The 19987-nt window shown below is 32.5% G+C and overlaps 1 protein-coding gene across 14 annotated transcripts in view; it reads right to left on the reverse strand.

Annotated features, from left to right (window-relative positions):
* Positions 1 to 843: 843 nt before the first annotated feature.
* Positions 844 to 19987, reverse strand: part of Nek1 (NIMA related kinase 1) — a 158141-nt gene continuing 138997 nt past the window's right edge. For all 14 annotated transcript variants that reach the window (XM_078030976.1, XM_078030974.1, XM_078030972.1 and 11 more), the window contains 5 exons: positions 12152 to 12303; positions 8230 to 8435; positions 7134 to 7264; positions 6534 to 6666; positions 844 to 2038 (listed from right to left, as the gene is read on the reverse strand). In XM_078030976.1, coding sequence (XP_077887102.1) covers positions 2025 to 2038; positions 6534 to 6666; positions 7134 to 7264; positions 8230 to 8435; positions 12152 to 12303 — 636 coding nt within the window. In that variant the 3' untranslated portion in view covers positions 844 to 2024. The remainder of the gene's footprint in view (positions 2039 to 6533; positions 6667 to 7133; positions 7265 to 8229; positions 8436 to 12151; positions 12304 to 19987) is intronic.

Below are 19987 nucleotides of genomic sequence, written 5' to 3' on the forward strand. Positions count from 1 at the left end.
GTTATTACTCAATGTCCTTACCTGTTAATGGAGATAATACTAAATTATCCTAATAACCCCTTATTAGCTCTAATATTCTATGAATCTAGATGCTTCCATAGTTTACCAACAATACCTATAATAGACTTTCCTCAACAATAATAGTCTAGCCCGCTGACACAAACTTTCCATAATAACACTCCAGTCTTTCACTACCAACTGACTACAGATGAAACAAATCCTATTTATCATCCCTATTCATGTAATTATGACATCTTTTGAAATATGGTTACAATAGCCTTTTCTATTGTTATACCATTATTTGCTTTTCTAGTAGTTGGAATAGTTTATGAATTAACAAATAATCCCAACCCCAACCATTTCTACCTTTCAGGATTATAGAGAATTAAAGTGAAGAATTAAAATATTATTTTTTAAAAAAAATTTTCATAGTTGTACAGAATGCCTTTATTTGTTTATTTTTATGTGGTGCTAGGGTTTGAACTCAGGGCCTTGCATGTGCAAGGCAAGTGCTCTGCCACTGAGCTTCAGACCCAGCCCTAAAATATTCTTGCATTTAAAAAAAGGGTGTGTGGTGGGGACTAATTGGGTACAAAACCAAGCAATTATTCTCAGCTTTGTGTAAAAGCATCTTATTGAGAATAGTACTGGGCTGGGGATGTGGCTCAAGCGGTAGTGCGCTCGCCTGGCATGTGTGTGGCCTGGGTTCAATCCTCAGCACCACGTACAAAGATGTTTTGTCTGCTGAAAAACTAAAAAATAAATATTAAAATTCTTTCTCTCTCTCTCTCTCTCTCTCTAAAAAAAGAGACTAGTACTGATAAAAGACAATCAACAGTATACTTCAGGTAGATAATAAAAATTTAATAGTAATATAAAATAAACATATAAAATCAACTGTTTATTTTTGGATGTTAGAAATAATATACATAATAAATCTGACATAATATGATAGTACTGCAAGATAAGATTTTATGTTTTGAATTATAGATTATGCCAATCAGGCTGATTTGTACTCAGTGGTTCAAAAATTCTTCTTTTATTACTAAAAACATCTGGACTGTATCCATCACTAATACAATGATGTAATACTTGGCATATTATACTTGAAGCTATGTGACCTTAATCTTAATGACCTAACTCCTCTCGTGATGGAAATAAGAGGCAAAAAGTTCCCCATACTAGTTATCAAAACTGTCACAATGTCAAAAAAAAAAAAAAAAGATTCCTTTCTCCTTTTTCATCTCATATTCCTATTGAAGCATATGCATGGAAGAAGGTAAAAACCAAAGGGCAACTTTACGATATATGCTAGGTCAATTTTAAAAATTTGCAACCTTGTTTTTAGATATAATATTCTTGGTGCTAGTCCTTAAAGAGAAACAAAAGAAATTAATCAAATTTTTAAATATCAGGAAATATAATTTTACTTTTTTCATAATCAAGTCTTTCAATGATTTCTAGGACTATTTCCACTGAGCTAGTTCAGGAGACACAATGGTTGATAAATGGCTTAAGAATATCAACTTCAGGTTAAAAATACCACTTCAAAATTTAAATAGAGCCCTTGACAAGGTTACTTAATGAAGAATTGCTGGTCAGGATGAACAAGCATTAGACCAAAAGAAAGGTCATGCTAAAATACTTAAACAAAAAACCTCAGGTAGGTCTTTAGTGACATAGGTAATTTTTCATAGGAAATTTTCTGAAAATCAAAATTCCTTATTGCATGGTAATTTTCAAAACCACCAACTCCAGTTCTAGGTCAGTCCTTTGGTTGGATGATTTAATCAAGTATATATTCTATAGACTTCAACTACAGAATTCAAAAAACAAAAGATATAGTGTTAAAATCTTAACTGAAAAATTGCATGTTTCTCCATCCTTTTCATGCAAAAAGCATGCCCATCTTAGATATGGTATTTCTTATAAATAATCTTTGTATTTCCCACTGAAGCTTGTTATTCTGATGAGTCAAATTCAAATGCTTTCATACACATGAAGATTAAAGAATGTCCTGAGGATTATTCATCATTATCTGTAGAAAAAAGAAAAACAATTAATCCACTTCATTTAAAATCAAGCTGTGTCTGCTCAGTAAAACAATAACAACAAATCCCCACATCCATTCTTTTTCACACTAAAGGAAGAAATTTAATGAAGGAGGTTGTTATTTTTTATTTTTGCAGTACTGGGGATTGAACTCAGGGCCTTGTACACATAGGCAAGTTCTGTGTCACATCTCCAGCCCTTAATGCATTTTAAATGTAGTTTTTATTGTAATTGCACATACTAATTGTAAAATATTGAAACAATGTATTGGAGAACAAAGTAGGAAGCAAAAATCATCAGAGAAAAGAGAATCAATGTTAAGAATTATACATAAATCTTCCAAGACTGCTTTCCTAGGTATTGCTTTACACAAATATCTTTTTAAAAATCACAACCAAAATGCAGTTTTGAGACATGAGTTTTTTCATCTTAAAATACATAATGAGTGGAAAGATAGGTAAATGAGTGCTAGAAAGATGCTAAAGATTATAAAGTGTTAATGGCAGAATCTACTCAGTGAGCATACAGATGATCATTATAAAGTTCTTTTAAATTTTCTACATGATAAAAATTTGAATAAAATGTTGTGAAAGAATAAGCCATGAGCCATGCACAGTGGCACATGACTATAACCCTAGCTACTCAGGAAGCTGAGGCAGGAGGATAGAAAGTTTAAGGCCAGCCTTGGCGACTTAGTGAGACCCTGTCTTGGAAAAAAAAAAAAAAAAAGGGCTGGGGATATAGCTCAGTGGTAAAGTGCTGGATCTAGTACGGGGGCGGGGGGGAGAATAAATTATGGTATATTCCACATCAATTTTGATGTCTGCATAGTATGGCATAATGACCATTCATACTCATATGCTTGGTTATCCCCAATTTTTCTTTATTCTATAAAATATAAGGTTGAATGAATTAAACAGGTTTCTTAATGTAATCTTTCAAAACAAACATTATCTTCCACATTCTGGAAAAGTGATCATTCACTGAAGTCCAAGTGTCATGTCAAATCACTGTGCAGCTTAAAACCCTTCACTAGCTCCCTATTGCCTCAGGATAGAATGAATACATACTTCTTAAGGAGGGCTGAGAAGCTTTTTATCATTCTAGCCTTATCAACTTTCAGTTTCTACCTTCCCCAACTGCCCTCATAATTTATGCTTTAGTAACACTGAACTGTTTATAGATCCCCTACTACAACATTTTACATCCCTGTATGTATTAGTACTCATACTGATTCAGGTAAAATTTACATTCTTCTTTGAAAATCCAATTTTGATATCTTCTCCCTCAGGAAGACCTATCCTGTTATCATTATATTTCTTTCAATGGCTGGATCATTGCTTTATACAACTTACATACATTTAAAATTTTTAGAATGTTATTCTTATCACTCTGTACTATAATTTACTATTTTTATAAGTATAAATGTTTAGAATAATCAGAAAATTAATGAACACACATGTACCTGATACCCAGAATTAATAAAAGTTAACTTTGACTCTCCTAGTTTAGGCTATTAAGAAGAAACAGAGAGGACCATTTTTTAACCTTATTGCCTTCACCTCTTCTCCTGATATTACTGTATATTCTTCCTTCCCATGGCTTTTCACTCTCATGCACGAGTAAATAAAATTGTTTTTAAAACATTACATAAATGGTATCACATGTTACTTATTCAACTCATTGTGTTAATGTGTATATTCATATTGATAGTTGGAAACTGGACTTATTCATTTTAACCGCTGTATAGAATTTCATTACATAAACACAGCATAGTGGTTCTATCCAAAATGGATGTGGAGCAAAGGTATGTGTATCCTTTTAAGAATCTATAAGCTTGCACCAGAATTGGTGGTGCATGTCTAATCCCAGCAGCTGGATATGGGGTCTTAACATTTCCAATAAGAAAAGCTCCAAAATAGATATCTAAAATAGATATGTAGTCAGTATAACATTTAACTTTCTAATATTTAACCATGGAAAAGAACAAGGTAACTTATTCAGATAATGCATTATAGATTTTATACTAATTTACTTAGTGCCTGGCTACATTAGTAAGTTATAACATTTTATGGATTATTATTTTAAAAGGTTGCTAGGCTGTGTTTGTGTTTAAAGGTAGCCATTTGGTTTTTGTAATTTTACTTCCCCCATCTCCAGGCTAGAGAAATTGCCACCAGATTCTAAGATACAAAACACTGGGGTCCTGGTTTCCTTTGCATTTGTGTGCTACAAAAGATGTGATATTGCTGCTGCTTCTTTTATCTTTACTTTAAACCATTGGTTTTTAAAATTTGTTCTTTTTAGTTATACATGCTAGTAGAGTATATTCTGACATATTTATACAAGCATGGAGTACACCTTATTCTAGTTAGGATCCCTGTCTTGTGGTCTGATATTGTTTCTTTTTTATTTATTTATATATATATATATATTTTTAGTTGTCAATGAATATTTATTTATTTATTTATATGTGGCATTGGGGACTGAACAGTGCTTCACACATGCTAGGCAAGTACTCTACCACTGAGTCACAACCCCAGTCCCTGATATTGCTTCTTGAAGAATATATTAGCCTAGTCTGATTCTTGGCCTCTGCAGGGCAGATGGCCTATGAAGGCAAGCATCCTTTTGCAGACACTCAGCTATCAAAAGAGAGTGTCAATTTTACCTCATGGCTCAGTTAAGTGTTATAGCTCTCCACTTGAGGGGGGAAAGCAAAATAAAAGCTCTTGCAGGCTGAAATACTTGCAGGCTGAAATGAAGCCAAGCACATGGTTGTTGATTACTGTGAAAAGCTCTATTAAAATAATACTTATGATGAACCGTCTGAAGGATGGACAGACTATATATGAATAGAACTGGTTTGATACTCAATGCAGATTTACTTCAATGACATCATTCTTTGGCCTCATGGCATTAAATTATACCATGAACATACTATGAGAAATCTTATGAAATCCAAATATTATACAAATTACTGAGAATATTTTTCATTTAAATATGAGTCCAAGACCTCAGTAAAATCAGGAATCTGTAAGTTCCCAATAATCTTTAAATTTTAGATTATTATTTTGATGATAAAATAATTTTTTAATTTTGGAAAAATAAAACGCCTGTTTTACAATTCTACTGACAGACATTTTCAAAGGCTAACAGTTGAGTACACACTGTGGTGTATGGACCTTTGGATTCCTGTGCCTGGAAAATTCTTTTCTCCTTAAAGGCAGCCATGTGTTACTCTAGTTTGAAGAACATCATATGACAGTTTCCCTTTTTAAGAATCATGGAATTTTTTTTTCTCTGGTCAATACCAAAAATAGCTGCCCTCTGAGCAATGAATATGCATATCCCAATGAATATGCCTGGACTCATTCAAGTAAGTTTCCTGCTTTGTCAGAAAGATCTACACCAAACTTGTGTCCTATTTTCAGAAAAATGTAGAGATCTTTTGAAAATAAATGTTGTATTATTTTTCATTTCTGGTTTCATATATTGCTATATTCATTTCCTCAATATGCTGACTTACTCAAATACTTTTAAAATTTAATTTTATCTTGTACCTATATGTTTTTAAGTGTAATCTGAAACTTTTTTTGTAATAGGTGGAAAATAAATTTTATGAAAATTTGATTGCTAAAACTAAGCATCAACATTTAAAATCCTCTAATTTGGTCTAGAAATTAAACCTTTAAAGAAATAGAATTAATTTTTTGTGACATTCTAGAAATGAATTCTTGTTCAAATTTTTACCTATTTCTTTATGTGTATAAAAGTTTAATATTATCTCTTTGGTAAGAATTTTTCTAATTTCTTGAACTGCCCAATTAGGAAGCATTAAAAAAATCTCATACAAATGTTACTTATACATTAAATAAAAAGATACTGACTTAAAGAATCTAAGACAATAAAAGTATATGACAGGGGCTGGGGTTGTGGCTCAGCGGTAGAGTGCTTGCCTAACACACACGAGGCATGGAGTTCAATCCTCAGCACCACATAAAAATAAATAAATAAAATAAAAGTTTGTGTGTCTAACTATAACTAAAAATAAAAATTAAAAAAGAAAAGTACATGACAGTGTTAATTTTATAACTACTTAAAAATAATAGATATAATTCTAATACAGACTTCATCAAATGTTTGTGACATAATTTTATCAATTTACATTTTTCATCTCATTTAAACATCTGCATGTTTTTCTTTTTTTGAAATATTTTTTAGTTGTTGATGGATCTCTATTTTATTTATATATATGTGTGTGGTGCTGGAATAGAACCCAGAGCCTCACACATGCTAGGTAAGCACTCTTCCACTGAGATATAACTACAGCCCCATAACACCTGCATTCTTTTTGGTTTTTTTTTTTGTGCTGGGGATCAAACCCAGTGTCCTGATGCATGCTGAGCATATGCTTTATACTGAGCTATATTCCCAGCCCTCACATTTTTTAAAAATATAAAGACGTGAGAAAATCTTACCTTCTTGATAGGCTCCATCTGCCATGACTAAATGAAGAATCTTGGCATAAAGATGCTGATGTTCATTTCCCAAAATATTCTGAACTATTGTTGAACAAATTTCAATATTTTCATCTTCATCTTCATGAATAACCTATACCAAATTTCCAAATATTAATTAAAGTTTGAATAACTTTTTATAATCAGAGGCTCCATTTATTATATGTTTATGATAAATCTAGTGGCCAATAAAGATAATCAGGGCTGTGGCTGTGGCTCAGCAGTAGTGTACTTGCTTGGCATGTTGTGAGGCACTGGGTTCAATTCTTAGCACCACGTGTAAATTTAAAAAATAAATAAATAAAGGTCTATTGAAAACTAAAAAAATATTAAACGAAAAAGATAATCAATATTTCTCTAGTAATCCAACAGAGCACATGTCAAAAGTAAATTTTTTAAAAATTATTTTTTAGTTGTAGACAGATACAATACTTTTATTTATTTGTTTTTATGTGGTGCTGAGGATTGAACCCAGTGCCTCACACATGCAAGGTAAATGCTCTACCAACTGAGCTACAACCCCAGCCCCAAAGTAAATATTTTAAATGACATTGTGCTTACCTTTATTTTCTCATAAACCTCGAAGAACTTCTCAAAACCCATTTCTTGCTCCAGGTGAAGTCTCAGTTCCTCTAAATGGTTAAAGACACTATCATATTCACATTCACTGGCAGTCTCACCATCACTGTTATCTAAAAAGCATAAATAAAAAGATACATTATGATTAAAAAATACTTAATAATTCTTATCTCAATCAAATAAAATTCTATGACAAGTGAATAATGTCACTGAGTTACATTACTTCTATTTTCAACACAAACAACTGCCACTATAGTATTTCTCAATTATATAGATAATCAAAGTATATATAAATCTGTCTCAATGAGAATGTTACTTTGAGAAATTTTTTTTATAGAATTAATCTTTTTTTAAAATAGAACTTTCTTTTGTAATACTTTTTCTTTTATAGTGAATTTGGGCTAGAAAAAATTCCTAGAAATGTAATTTAATTTAGTGAAAAATGGAAAAAGCACACCTCTATATTTTTCACTGAAGCAACCAATCCTAATTTCTATATTTTAAAAGTTGATGTAAACATGGGCCACACATGCAAAAGACAGATGACCTATGACACACATCATAACATTTTAGGAAAGTTTCTAGAAAGTTGTAAGTACCTGATATTTTTGTCACATACATGCTAGAGATATTTGAGAAAAAATTATTTAAAAACATTTTTTTTCACATTAATTCTTCCCAAATAAATATAGGAGGTAAAATATACAAACTTTCCATGCATCTTAGGTGTAATGCTATGAAAAAAGAATAATTTCAAAAAGAAAAGAATCAAAAAGAGGGCTAAGAAAACTAAGTTATTATCTTTACTATTGAAAAATAAGAAATACCAAACAAATAACTGAATAAAACGTGTCAAAAAAATCACTGCCATAAATTAATGGGAAAGAAATGGAATAACTGTGGATGCACAGTAGGGTTTAAAGAAAAATAATGAAATAAGGGCAGACACACAACATGATCAGTTTTATTTAAAAATGAAAATGTTTCATAAAGAAAAATTCACTCTACTTGAAGTGTTTATTTACACTGAAAAAGAAAAGGCCCATCTTGATAAGTTTGGTCTGCCATGGTCACGCACCTGAGTGCCATTCCTCATTCAGTGCACTTTCACTGCTGGGATTTTCATCATCAGCTAGATCTGTCCCATTTGCAGTTTGCTCCACGTCACTGTTTTTTAAGATGGACTCTTCCTCCTCACTGTATTCTTCACCAGGTTGTTCCCTCAGTAACTGCTCCATGGAGGCCTGAAGTTCTTGTAAATCTGTGTCAGTTTCTTCAAACACACTGAAATTTAAAAAAAAATCAAATTAAACATCATTAAAACTTTATTTTTACGTGTTAGTTCAACTCAATATGTATGTGCCCCCTTCTACTTAAAAGTATTAATCATAGATAAAAAGAAATTTTAAATTCCTGTATAGTTTTTAATCAAAGAATGAATACAATTGGTAAATATAGCACATTCCACATATTCTGGAAAATATAAGCCAGAAGACAATTTGTTTAAAATGATACTGATTTGCCAAAAAAAATCACATAACTCAATATTATTAATTGCTTAAATTTGGAGCAATGTTTTGATATTTTAAGAGGACAGACTAATGATGTTATTCACCTGCTTTCAAAAATAAATATTTAATACTCAAAAATTTAAAATGTAATTTTGAAAGTTCATCAAAATCTTTGTGTGGCTGTATAATAGTTGTAAAACTATATGAAAAGCTTCCCACGTAAATGCCTACTGGGCATTTGAACTTTTAGAAATGGAAATACATAAGGAATTATATATTTAGGTTAACAGAATAATCACTGAATAAAATGTTTACCAGAAACATTATTATGTGTGTTTTCTTGAAAACATTTCTAAAATACATAATAAGTAGACTTTCCTGTGTAATTAGAACATACAAACTTATCACAATCTTCACTGGAGAGTCCTGTTTTCAAGGCATTAGAGTATTAATTCTATTTTCATGGAATTATAAATGCTGGGATAGACTAATGTATACATATAGTACCTTATATTTATGTAGTATTTTAGCCTCTTAAGCAGTTTTATCCTATTATTTAAATTTTATCTACACCAAAACTCATGTTAGAGACATGGAAACTGCAATCTAAGAATTTAAATGGCTTGCTCAAGGCCACATGATAAGTGACAAACAGGATTGAAATCTAAGTCTCTGAGCACTTCTACAATACTCAAGAAGCATAGTTAAAAGCTTTTTGTCTCTTATGACTTCTTTTTCCTAAAGTGACATACATGGAAACACTGTATGTTAGGAGAGTTAATTGAGGTTTTCAGATGTATGAAGATATTTCAGAGAGATTATGGACTCAAGTTGAGGATTTTATTTACTAGAAAAATAATGCTAAGCAAGACATAAGGGTTGACAATAACCTTCTAAAAGTTTAGACTCAAACCAATGTTTACTGAAGAATTAAAATATAAACAGTATTTTACACAAGATTTTGAATACAACTTACATTAATAAAAAAAGAAAATAGTCTTTTCTTATGTATAAGTATATTTATTTTGTACTTACACATTCAGGCAAGTGACTTTGTAGAAGCTATAGAAAAGCAAAATTCTAATCAGAAGCAGAAGGAGTGCCTAATCTTTTAGATCATGCCACTAGCATCATTTAATTTAATAGTTAATTACAAGCGCTGCTTACCATGTACACCTGCTATATCCTATTGCTACGATGACGAAACACTGACCTGTCCATAACATCTTCTACTGGCTAGCCTAGAGGAGTTGGTGCCCAATGCAGCTGGGAGTCAAGTAAGTGAGGCTGCCAAGGCTGCCACTACTAGAAAAGTATGAGGAGATTACAATTTTATAAAATGAGAGCTCAAAATTCTGTTTAAGATACTTTAAAATTTGGTCGTGAATTTAGCTTAGTTTACTTCCTTATTATAAAAAAAAATTAAGTAAAGTGGGAACCAAAAAAATTTCCAAAGACAAATATCAAGTGAAATTCTCCTATAAGGATACATTATAAATAACATTAAAAATTACGGTTTTTGGATTTTTCAACTAATACTGAAGGCACCTCTCTACCTACTTACATATCTGTGGTAATGGAGATTAAACCCAGGGCATTTTTTCAAGGCTATACCACCAGTCTTTTTAATTTTTTATTTCAGATACAGGGTTTTGCTAAATTGCTCTGACTGGTCTTGGACTCGAGATCCTCTTGTCTCAGCCTCCTGAGTCTCTGGGATTACAGGTATGCACCATCACAATACAGAAGGCTTCTTATATTTTAAAACCAATTCTGTCATCAGCTGGTAAAAAAAACACAAACCATAAATATGCTATAGTTCACTCAGATAAAAACTGATGATTTTATTAAATTTTTTGGGAGGAAAAAACCCTGTTATTCAGCACTTTGTTAATCATAAAGGTGCTGGATGTTGTGTTCACCAACAGTTACTAAAAACACAAAATCAAAGTGCTTAATGACCATGATCAAATAGAACAATCAAAGATAAAAAGGTAACTTTCCTTACAAACTGGAGGTCTAATAAAAATATGTAGTACTCTATGAAAATTGAAAAAAAAACTACAAAAACTTTACTCTTTTAAAATTCAAGTTTTATTAGAAGTTTAAAAAGCAAAGGACAGGCCTGACACTGTGGTGCACAACTGCAATCCCATCAGTTTGAGAGGCTTAGGTAGGAAGATTGTAAGTTCAAAGCCAGCCTCAGCAATTTAGTGAGAACCTGTCTCAAAATAAAATATAGAAAGAATGTCTTAGTGGTTAAGCACCCCTGGGTTCAATCCCTGGTATCAAAAAAGAAAAAGCAAAGAACAGGCTTAAGAAAAACAAAAAACAAAATAAAATGTGTCACATGCAATGATCCTGGCTCATATATAATAGCAGGAAAAATTATAACACTGATAAAATGCTTTTAATCAGGTAAATATTCTAGGGTCTTTCCATTTAAAGGCAGAGGTGAGAAGCTAAAACTTAAGTTTAAAAAAATCAAAATAAATCATATAATTCTAATATTTAATAATTTATTCTTGGAGTAATTTGAATATACTATATGTTTTCAAACACTTTATTCCAGGATATTCTGGTTTTATTTCCCCCCAAAGTTTACAAGATTTGTCTGAGGGATTGATATTGAAGAAAGTATAGGAGGATTTTTATCGAAGGAGTCACCACTCTCTATAACTCTCCGAAGTGTTATCTGTTAAATTCCTTCTTGAAATCTAAATTCCCCATCGATCACAAAGAAAATAATTTTGTGAAGGCAATCAAATCACATGCAGACTACATCCCACCCCAAATAACCTCTACATATCTGTGCAGGTACATTCCTCCCCTGCCAATTCCCCATTGACATGGCCCTAAAATCAAACATGATAAAAGATACATGTGCAGCTTTCTGGTAATTTTCCTGGGAGGAGAAGTGCAGTGTATTAATTACTTCAAAATTTCCCATTGCAATCCTTGTATCACTATTAAACAGTCATTATCCTGTTAACATTTATTCATTTAACCAAATATTAAGCACTTACTATATCCAAGGTAGTATGCTGGATACTCAATGATGAAGAAAACAATGAACAAAATTGAAACCACTTTCTTATAAAGTTACTATATTATTTAGAGGCAGATATACATTCTCAAAATTTCATGATTACATTTTAAATAAGTTGTAAAAAGTTACAAGTAATAAAACATCAGCTATAGGTCATTTAAAAAACTGTCTAGGGGCTGAGGTTGTAGCTTAGTGGTTGAGTGCTTGCCTCGCATGCATGAGGCACTGGGTTCGATCCTCAGCACCACACAAAATAAATAAATAAAACAAAGATATTGTGTTTACCTACAACCAAAAAAAAAAAAATTAAAAAATAAAAAAGAAATGTTAAAAGGACTTTAATACATTAAAAATAAACTGTCTAGTTAACCTCTCTGAAGTTTTAAAAAATCATCAATTCAGAAATTAGTGCTAGTATTTATTAGTGGCATTATGCTTACATGTCTTCAGAATCAGAAGGCCCTTCTTTAACGTGCTCATCTTCAATTTCGTCTATCTCAAGATTGTCTTGATGAACATCTCCTACAGTGGGAACATCCATTAGGGTTCTGAACAGCTTTGAGAGATCTGGCAGTGAACATGTCCTCAGCATCTAAAAGAAGTTGACAGATTACTTATTTACAGTAAAAGAATTAAAGTTGAGAAAGAAAATTAAAACTAATAGTAATTTTATATATAATCATATATTTAGAACTAAAGGATCCAATGGTAACTTGCCCAAGGTTAGAACCTAGTTCTCTTGAAATTCAGCTCAGTATTTTTTCACAGAGAAAACAAGTTATGATTGAATTCTAATACAAATTCACTTAAATCACCTTTAAAGGGTAGGAAGAGGTGTTTAGTTATATAAGTGAACTGGAAGTAGAAATCTATCAGGAGTCAGGGAGTTCTAGAAATTGCCCATTCTCTCCTTATCACTCATGGCTTATGCTGTCCCTCTTTCATGGTATTTCTAGGTGGTCTTCTCACCTTCCTATGGTCATCAGTCCTCATACTGTCTTGCTCAAATTCTGGAGCAAATTCTCTTAGGAGTGGATACGCACAATTACACATAACTGTATCACTTAATCATAGGAGTTGCTGGCTAGCTAACATTGGTTAAACCTGGGGCCTCAAATCAGTGTCAAGAGAATCCTAGTAACACTTGCCTGGACATGGGCTCTGAATAGAGCCTGCCCACTCAAATGGAAGGCTGGAAGAACAAGCACTTTGATGTCAGTGTTGAGAGTCACTTATAACAGCAGAGAGAAGGCACTCAGCCAACTATGTTGAGAAAAACACAGTTCACAGTTGAGGTGTTGAAAATTTAAATTTGTGATGGATAAGACCAGGGATAACAGGCATAGCCTCTGTTCACCAACCTTTCAACAATGAGAATGTGACAAATAGACAGGGATATGAAACAAATAACCACATACTTAAGTCTCTGGACTGGGTTAACACTAAAGGAATTCATGAGGTTTGAAACTTGACTACTAAGGCCCTGATAAGAACTCTACACCAGATGGAAGACTTTGAAGAAAACACAATGTTTAGCATATTAATGAAAACTTATATACTTGGCCAATTTTATTAGTACAATCTGTTTTGAGAATGATGAAGGATAGATTTCCATTATTTGAACATAATTTACATATTATAGCACTCAAGGGAAAAATGGTTTTGAACTACAAATTGGCAAAGATGGTAAAGATGATATACTGCTTTTTAAAGCATTTAATAATAGTACTGAAGGTATTTCTTTTGCTGATTTTCTACTGCCAGCAGAATTTACACTTGACTTGTTTATTACTTTATGGTTTTAACTATTTATATTATGAGCCAGAGGCATGCAAAATAGGCACCCAGTAACAATTTCCTTAGCTAATTACTAATCAACAGAAATAAATAGCATATATGCGTTGTATACCTAAATTTGAGGGGATTATATGAAAGGATATGATAAACTGAGAAAAATCTGAGCTAGCCCTAGTAAAGTAATTTCCTTTTACTAATTAAAATAATCTTCATAACCTATCATAAAATAATACAGTCAGAACAAAATTTAAGTGGTCATGTAATTTGACAACCTATCTCTTAAACAGGCTTATATTAAGCCACTAATCCAAGAGCTATCAGCAGGAAAAACCCTTTATGTCTACATAAAAGTATGATAAAAACTTTATTTTCTTATTTTTATTTATTTTTTTATTTTTTTAGAATTTAACCTTTATTTTATTTAATCGAACCCAGGGCGTCACCCGTGCTAGTCAAGCACTTTACCATTGAGCTACAACCCTAGCTTGATACCCTTTAAGTACGATCTTCATCTTTAGTCACAAAAATTTTATGTAAGGACCCTTCTTGCCTCTTTCCCTCCAGCCCTGCAAAATACAACTTCACTACTGAGGTACACCCAGCCTCCTTTCAGTTCTATAATTTGGATTTTCCTAATTTTTTTCATGTTTAAACAATAATATTTCATAGTTTTAACATCCACAGAAAGAAATCCTCTTGAAAATGTTAGCTCATTCCTAACATGTTGCCTGAGATCTCCATTTATAATTTTTTCCTGTAGATTCTCTGTACCACGATAATTTGTAAAGCTAGCATTTAGTACCACTGTAAAACACAACAGGAAAGCAATGCTTTAGGAAATCTTTAAACTCTCTTTTTTTTTAATGTATGTTTTCTTTAGTTTTAGTTGGTTAGTTTTATTTTTCTTAAAAATAGAAAACCACAAAGATAGCAAATGAATTAAATACCAGCTTATTCATAGAATTTCACATCAAATTCCACTTAAAAGAATTCTGTTAACTCACTTTTTCATCTACACAGGTTTTCATATAATATTATGACTTAATACTGTTGTAGTTATATCATGAATCAAACAATGGGCAAATTTGTTGAATACTTTGTTCAGTGCAATTAAACTGTAACACCGTTCTCTCAAAATAACTTCTACAAATATTTCCTTACTTCAACCCATAAACCCCAACCTACAAATAAATGTAAAACAATTAAAAAGTATTAATGTTTACCAAAGGCAAAAATTAAAGATATTGTCTAAGGATAGATAGTTGAGCAAACCCAAAGAATCAACATTTGGGCTGGGGCTGTAGCTCAGTGGCAGAGCACTTGCCTAGCACATGTAAGGCCATGGGTTTGATCCTTAGCACCACATAAAAATAAACAAACAAAATAAAGACATGCATCTACAACTACAACTACAACAAAAAAGAATCAACATTTAAGGCACGTGTACTACTTACGAATTGTACATTAATCGTTTTTCCCCATTTTGCATTTACTATAACAAAAATTCTCAAGTTTTCATAGTGATGTTTTCCACTTCACTTTCCAGAAGGTAAAAGTTTTTGGCATAACACATCTGTTCTCTTTCTATTCCTTATTCACTATCCTCCACTAAAGTGAGAATGAACTGACTCAAGGCAAATGAGAGAAGGCACTGCTAAAAAAAGTGCCCACCCTTCCTACTCATTCTTAGATCTGCCTGCCTTGAAGGGTATGTGTCTTGCTTCCCTTATGCTGCTTTATGGTAAGTACACCCAGGTTAGGACCACCTGCCTTCTGCAGGTAAAATCGGTCCAACCTTCAGTTTCCCTGAAGCTGTATTTGGTAAGGCATAAAGCAATAATGTGTAAAAAAAAAAAAGTTTCTAACTGATGACTATATTCTATCCACAGATTATTCAGCAAAAATTTATTCAGCATTACCATGTGTTAGACACTGAACATATATTGGTGGTGGAAAATAGATCTAGATATTGCCTTATGATATTTTCAGTGTAGAAAAATATCGTGACTGAGAATTGTGAACCTAGAGAAGCTGTCCCCATGAGATCAGAGAAAGCTGTGTCTGCATAAAGGATTAAAAGCATTATCTAAATATCACAAGCCATAGTTCTCTCCTAGAATAACACTGATAGGTGAGAGGAGTGGAAGAGGAGGAGAAGAGCAAGCAAGCCCGGGAAATGGAGCTCACTGAATGAACAAACAGAAACACCTAAACTTTTCCAAGACTGTTCTGGTTTATGGGCTAAAAACTTTGCCAGTCTGTTCTGTTAACCCTAATTAATACCACAGGTATATTAATTTACTCCATATTAAAAAAAAGACAAACCCTTCTAATCCTTCAAATTATATTTATTAATTTTTTGAACATTACACCCCAATTTTATAGCACTTTCCTCTGTAACAAATTTCAAGCTTTCTCAGGCAAGTTTTTCACATAAAGCAGCAATGGCAAGAACTATTTCACCACTGACCAATGTTATTTTTATGGCAAAATATGTGATAAGCAGTTAAAAAATACATTTTTTAGTGATGTTTAACCATCTTTGTCTCTGTGTAAAGAGATTGGATCAATTTAACACTGACTTTGTGTTATTAATACGTCCCTCAAAATCTATACTGACCTATGTATGATGTGATCTTTCATCATCCTTATTTTCTCATGTTTAAAGTTGGATAACAGCACTTATTTCACAGGGTAGTTGTAAGAATTAAATTATTGTATTTAAAGTAAGGTAGAACAATAGCCAGAATACCACAGATGCTTGATAAAGTTGGTTATTATTACATTAATAATTAGTGTTACATATTTATTAGGTACTTTTGTAAAGTCCAAGTAGGTGACAATCATTTTCCAAGAGATAAAATAATTATAAATAGTGAAAAGCTGTTTTCTGATCTCAAGTCCATGTATTTTGCTGGAATTTTAGTGAATTAGAATTATATACCCCTTTCAGGAACAAGAGAAAGTTAAGTAAACTCTGTATTACTGTGATAATATGGTCTTCACTAACTAGTAATGGACATGATTACAATTTGGTAGTTGTGTTGCTGTCCGACAGTGAAGTAAAAATCACATTAGCAGCCCCTTTCCACAATTTAAGTGGCTGCTATCCAATAACTCAACACAGAAAATTAACTTGCTTACAGTTATGGATGTATTTGACAAGATGTTCATCATGGCAATCCATCAGAAAGGCACTCAAAACTGGACATTACTTGGGAGCATTATTGGTATTTTTAATAGCTAAGCAGGGAGACACCACGCTTCAAACACTTCAGGCCCTAATTAGGTCCACTGCGCTCTATGACAATGTTTCCACAGTGCAGAGGTGGACCACTAAATCCAGAATCACCATCAGTGCTAGTGCGTGGCAACAATGTATATTCCTAACTCTGCTCCAGATACATTAAAAGAGACACCCTTGAGTTTATAGGGCAGAACATCTGAAACAAACATGCCAGACAACGCCCATGTTAGAGTTTAAGATTAATACTCACTCTATGGTTCAAAACAAATTGGTCATTAATCACTGCTGAATGGACCAGAAAGAAAGCTTTGTTTCTTGAAGAAGCTGTAGTTCTGATTGGTAAATCTTGAATAAAAGTGGCTTGCCACCTATCAGACTAGCATCTAGGTTAAATTATAGTCATTTTCTACTATAGCTACCAACCTTATCATTTCCTTATTTGATTCTAAGTTACAAAGACCTTTTATCAACCAGCAATATACATGCCTTTGCAGTGCCATACACTGAGTAATCGTTGTTAAAAGTAATAAGCTTATTGCAAAATGTGATTATTTAAAAACAAAAAAGCAGCTTATTCATTTGGCAACACAGATTCTGTCTTTATGTGAGCAAGATCACGAGGAAAACCATGACTTTAAATTTATTTTTATTTTGACCTTTTGCTAACTTCCTTTCAGGGATTTTCATTTAATCAAGTCATTACTACAACTACCTTAAGAAATATGCTATTGTATTTACAGTAGAAATGGTACTGAAATTATCATGTATCAAGTAATTATATAAAAGCCCCAAAGAGAAATCTTTTATACAGGGAAGATCCAATCAAAGCTTTCCTCATGAATGACTTATACTTTCTCTTCTTTGAGAAATACGGCAGAGTTTATAACACTTTTTACTTTGACTACTACATAAATCTTATACTGAACATTAACAACTATGTATAATAGTTGCTAGTGGCTTCCTGATTTGTAATGTATGTTCATTCTTACAATTTATGTATTTGGATATAATCTTTAATTGTTTTTGTTTGAGGCAGAGCATAAATAATGTAAAAGGAAGAGCAGTCTTTGTTCCAGGCCATCATTTATATATAGACCCTCTGATGGATGGTGGCAATCAAAGCATTATTCTTATTGCCAGTTTTACAGTGATTAACTTAAACCACTAATTACTATCTTTATCAGTGCTTAGACATATAATTTGGTTTACTATCATTACATTTTGGTTTCTGCAAAAAGAACCATTTAAAGTACATTAAAAGAATGCCTTAGTATCATGATCCAAAGCACATTTCCATAACCCTAGAATTCTATAGATTTGTTTAAGGAGCCACTTATGAGGTATAGAATGGGGTAGAGGCGAGAGTGCAGGGAGGACCTGAGTAACAAAACATTTCCTCCTTTCTCTTCCAAACATTGAGTTGCTGTATTCTGGGACAAAAAGACTTCTGAATAGCAGGAAAGGATCCCACAAATTTGAAAACTACCCCTTAAGAACAAGAATGACTGGAATCCCACTCCTTTCACACTTTAGTAACAAAGTACTTATTGTGATACCTCAAATACACTATGCTGTTCCATGTTTAATGCCAGTTTCTTTTGCTTTAATGTTCTCTATGCCTACATCATGCACGCTTCTGCTTGAGAAACCTACCTTTCTTTGTTCTAAGGTAGAAATAATAATTACCTCTTTAGTGTTCTCCCCATCCCATGATTCATCTCTCCATTACAGTAATTACTAAAAGTGTTTTTACTTCTTTGTTCTCTCTTATAGCAATGAACACCTTATCACAAATGCAAACTCAGCACCTATCATAAAGCAGCACTTGATAAATATTGGTTGAATTAATGATAATTATTTACTTATACCCTGAAACACTTGAAAGAGATAAAGTGTGGTAGATTTAAAAAAAAAAGAACTTCTTATATTACCTATAAAAGCAAACTGAGGGCAGAAAGGCATAACAACATATATCTTATTTAAGACAAATCTTTTGTATACTAATTAACAATCCTCACTTTAAATGTCAAGATAAATACATTTCTAGAGGTAAAACCTTTTAGCCCAAATATTATTTTTCAAAATAATGCCTTTTAGAAATTTTTCATCTATATCAAATAATCAAAGATATTTAAGAATATACTCTTGGGGCTTGGGATGTGGCTCAAGCGGTAGCGCGCGCGCCTGGCATGCGTGCGGCCCGGGTTCGATCCTCAGCACCACATACCAACAAAGATGTTGTGTCCGCCGAGAACTAAAAAACAAATATTAAAAATTCTCTCTCTCTCTCTCTCTCTCTCCTCTCTCACTCTCTCTTAAAAAAAAGAATATACTCTTACTTTTGTTTTTTTTGTAACCACAGTTTTATTTTTAACATATTTATTAATTTTTGTTCTTTTTAGTTATACATGACAATAGAGCATAATTTGGCATCTTCATACAAACATGGAATACATCTTATTCCAATTAGGATCCCAGTCTTCTAGTTGTACATGATGTAGAGATTCACTGTGGTATATTCATATATGTACATAGGAAAGTTATGTCTGAATCATTCCACTGTCTTTCCTATTCTTATCCCCCCAAAATTTATTTTTAAATTGATACATAAAAACATAAAATTTTACATATTAATAAGGTACCATGTAATATTTTAATACAAGTATACACGGTGTAGTATTTAAATCAAGCTAAACATAATCTCTTCAAACATTTATCATTTTTTGTAAGAGAGAGTTATGGGTATAGGGGCACTAAACCTCTGAGCTATATCCCAAGCCTTTTTCATTTTTGAGATATGGTTTCACTAAGTTGCTATGGCTAGCCTCAACTTGTGATCCTGCTGCTGCAGCCTCCCTAGTTGCTGGGATTACAGGAGTGCACCACCATAACCAGCTGTGTTTATCATTTCTTTAAAGTTAAAACATTCAATATCCTTTCTTCTAGCTTTTTTTTTTTTTTTTTTTTTTGGTGTGGGGAGGGACTGGGGATGGAATCCAGGTTTTTTTTTTTTTTTTTTCACCCCTGAGCTACATACCCAGTCCTTTTTATTTTTATTTTGAGAAGAGTCTCACTATGTGCCTTAGGGCTTCACTAAGTTGGTTGAGGCTGGCCTCAAACTTGCAATCCTCCTGCGTTAGCCTCCGAGTTGTAGGGATTACAGGCATGTACCACCACGCCAGGCTTTCTTCTAGCTTTTTGAAATGCATAGTATATTATTATTATTTATAAG

This window comes from Ictidomys tridecemlineatus, chromosome 14, assembly GCF_052094955.1.
Source record: "Ictidomys tridecemlineatus isolate mIctTri1 chromosome 14, mIctTri1.hap1, whole genome shotgun sequence".
In the NCBI taxonomy this organism is placed as follows: Eukaryota; Metazoa; Chordata; class Mammalia; order Rodentia; family Sciuridae; genus Ictidomys; species Ictidomys tridecemlineatus.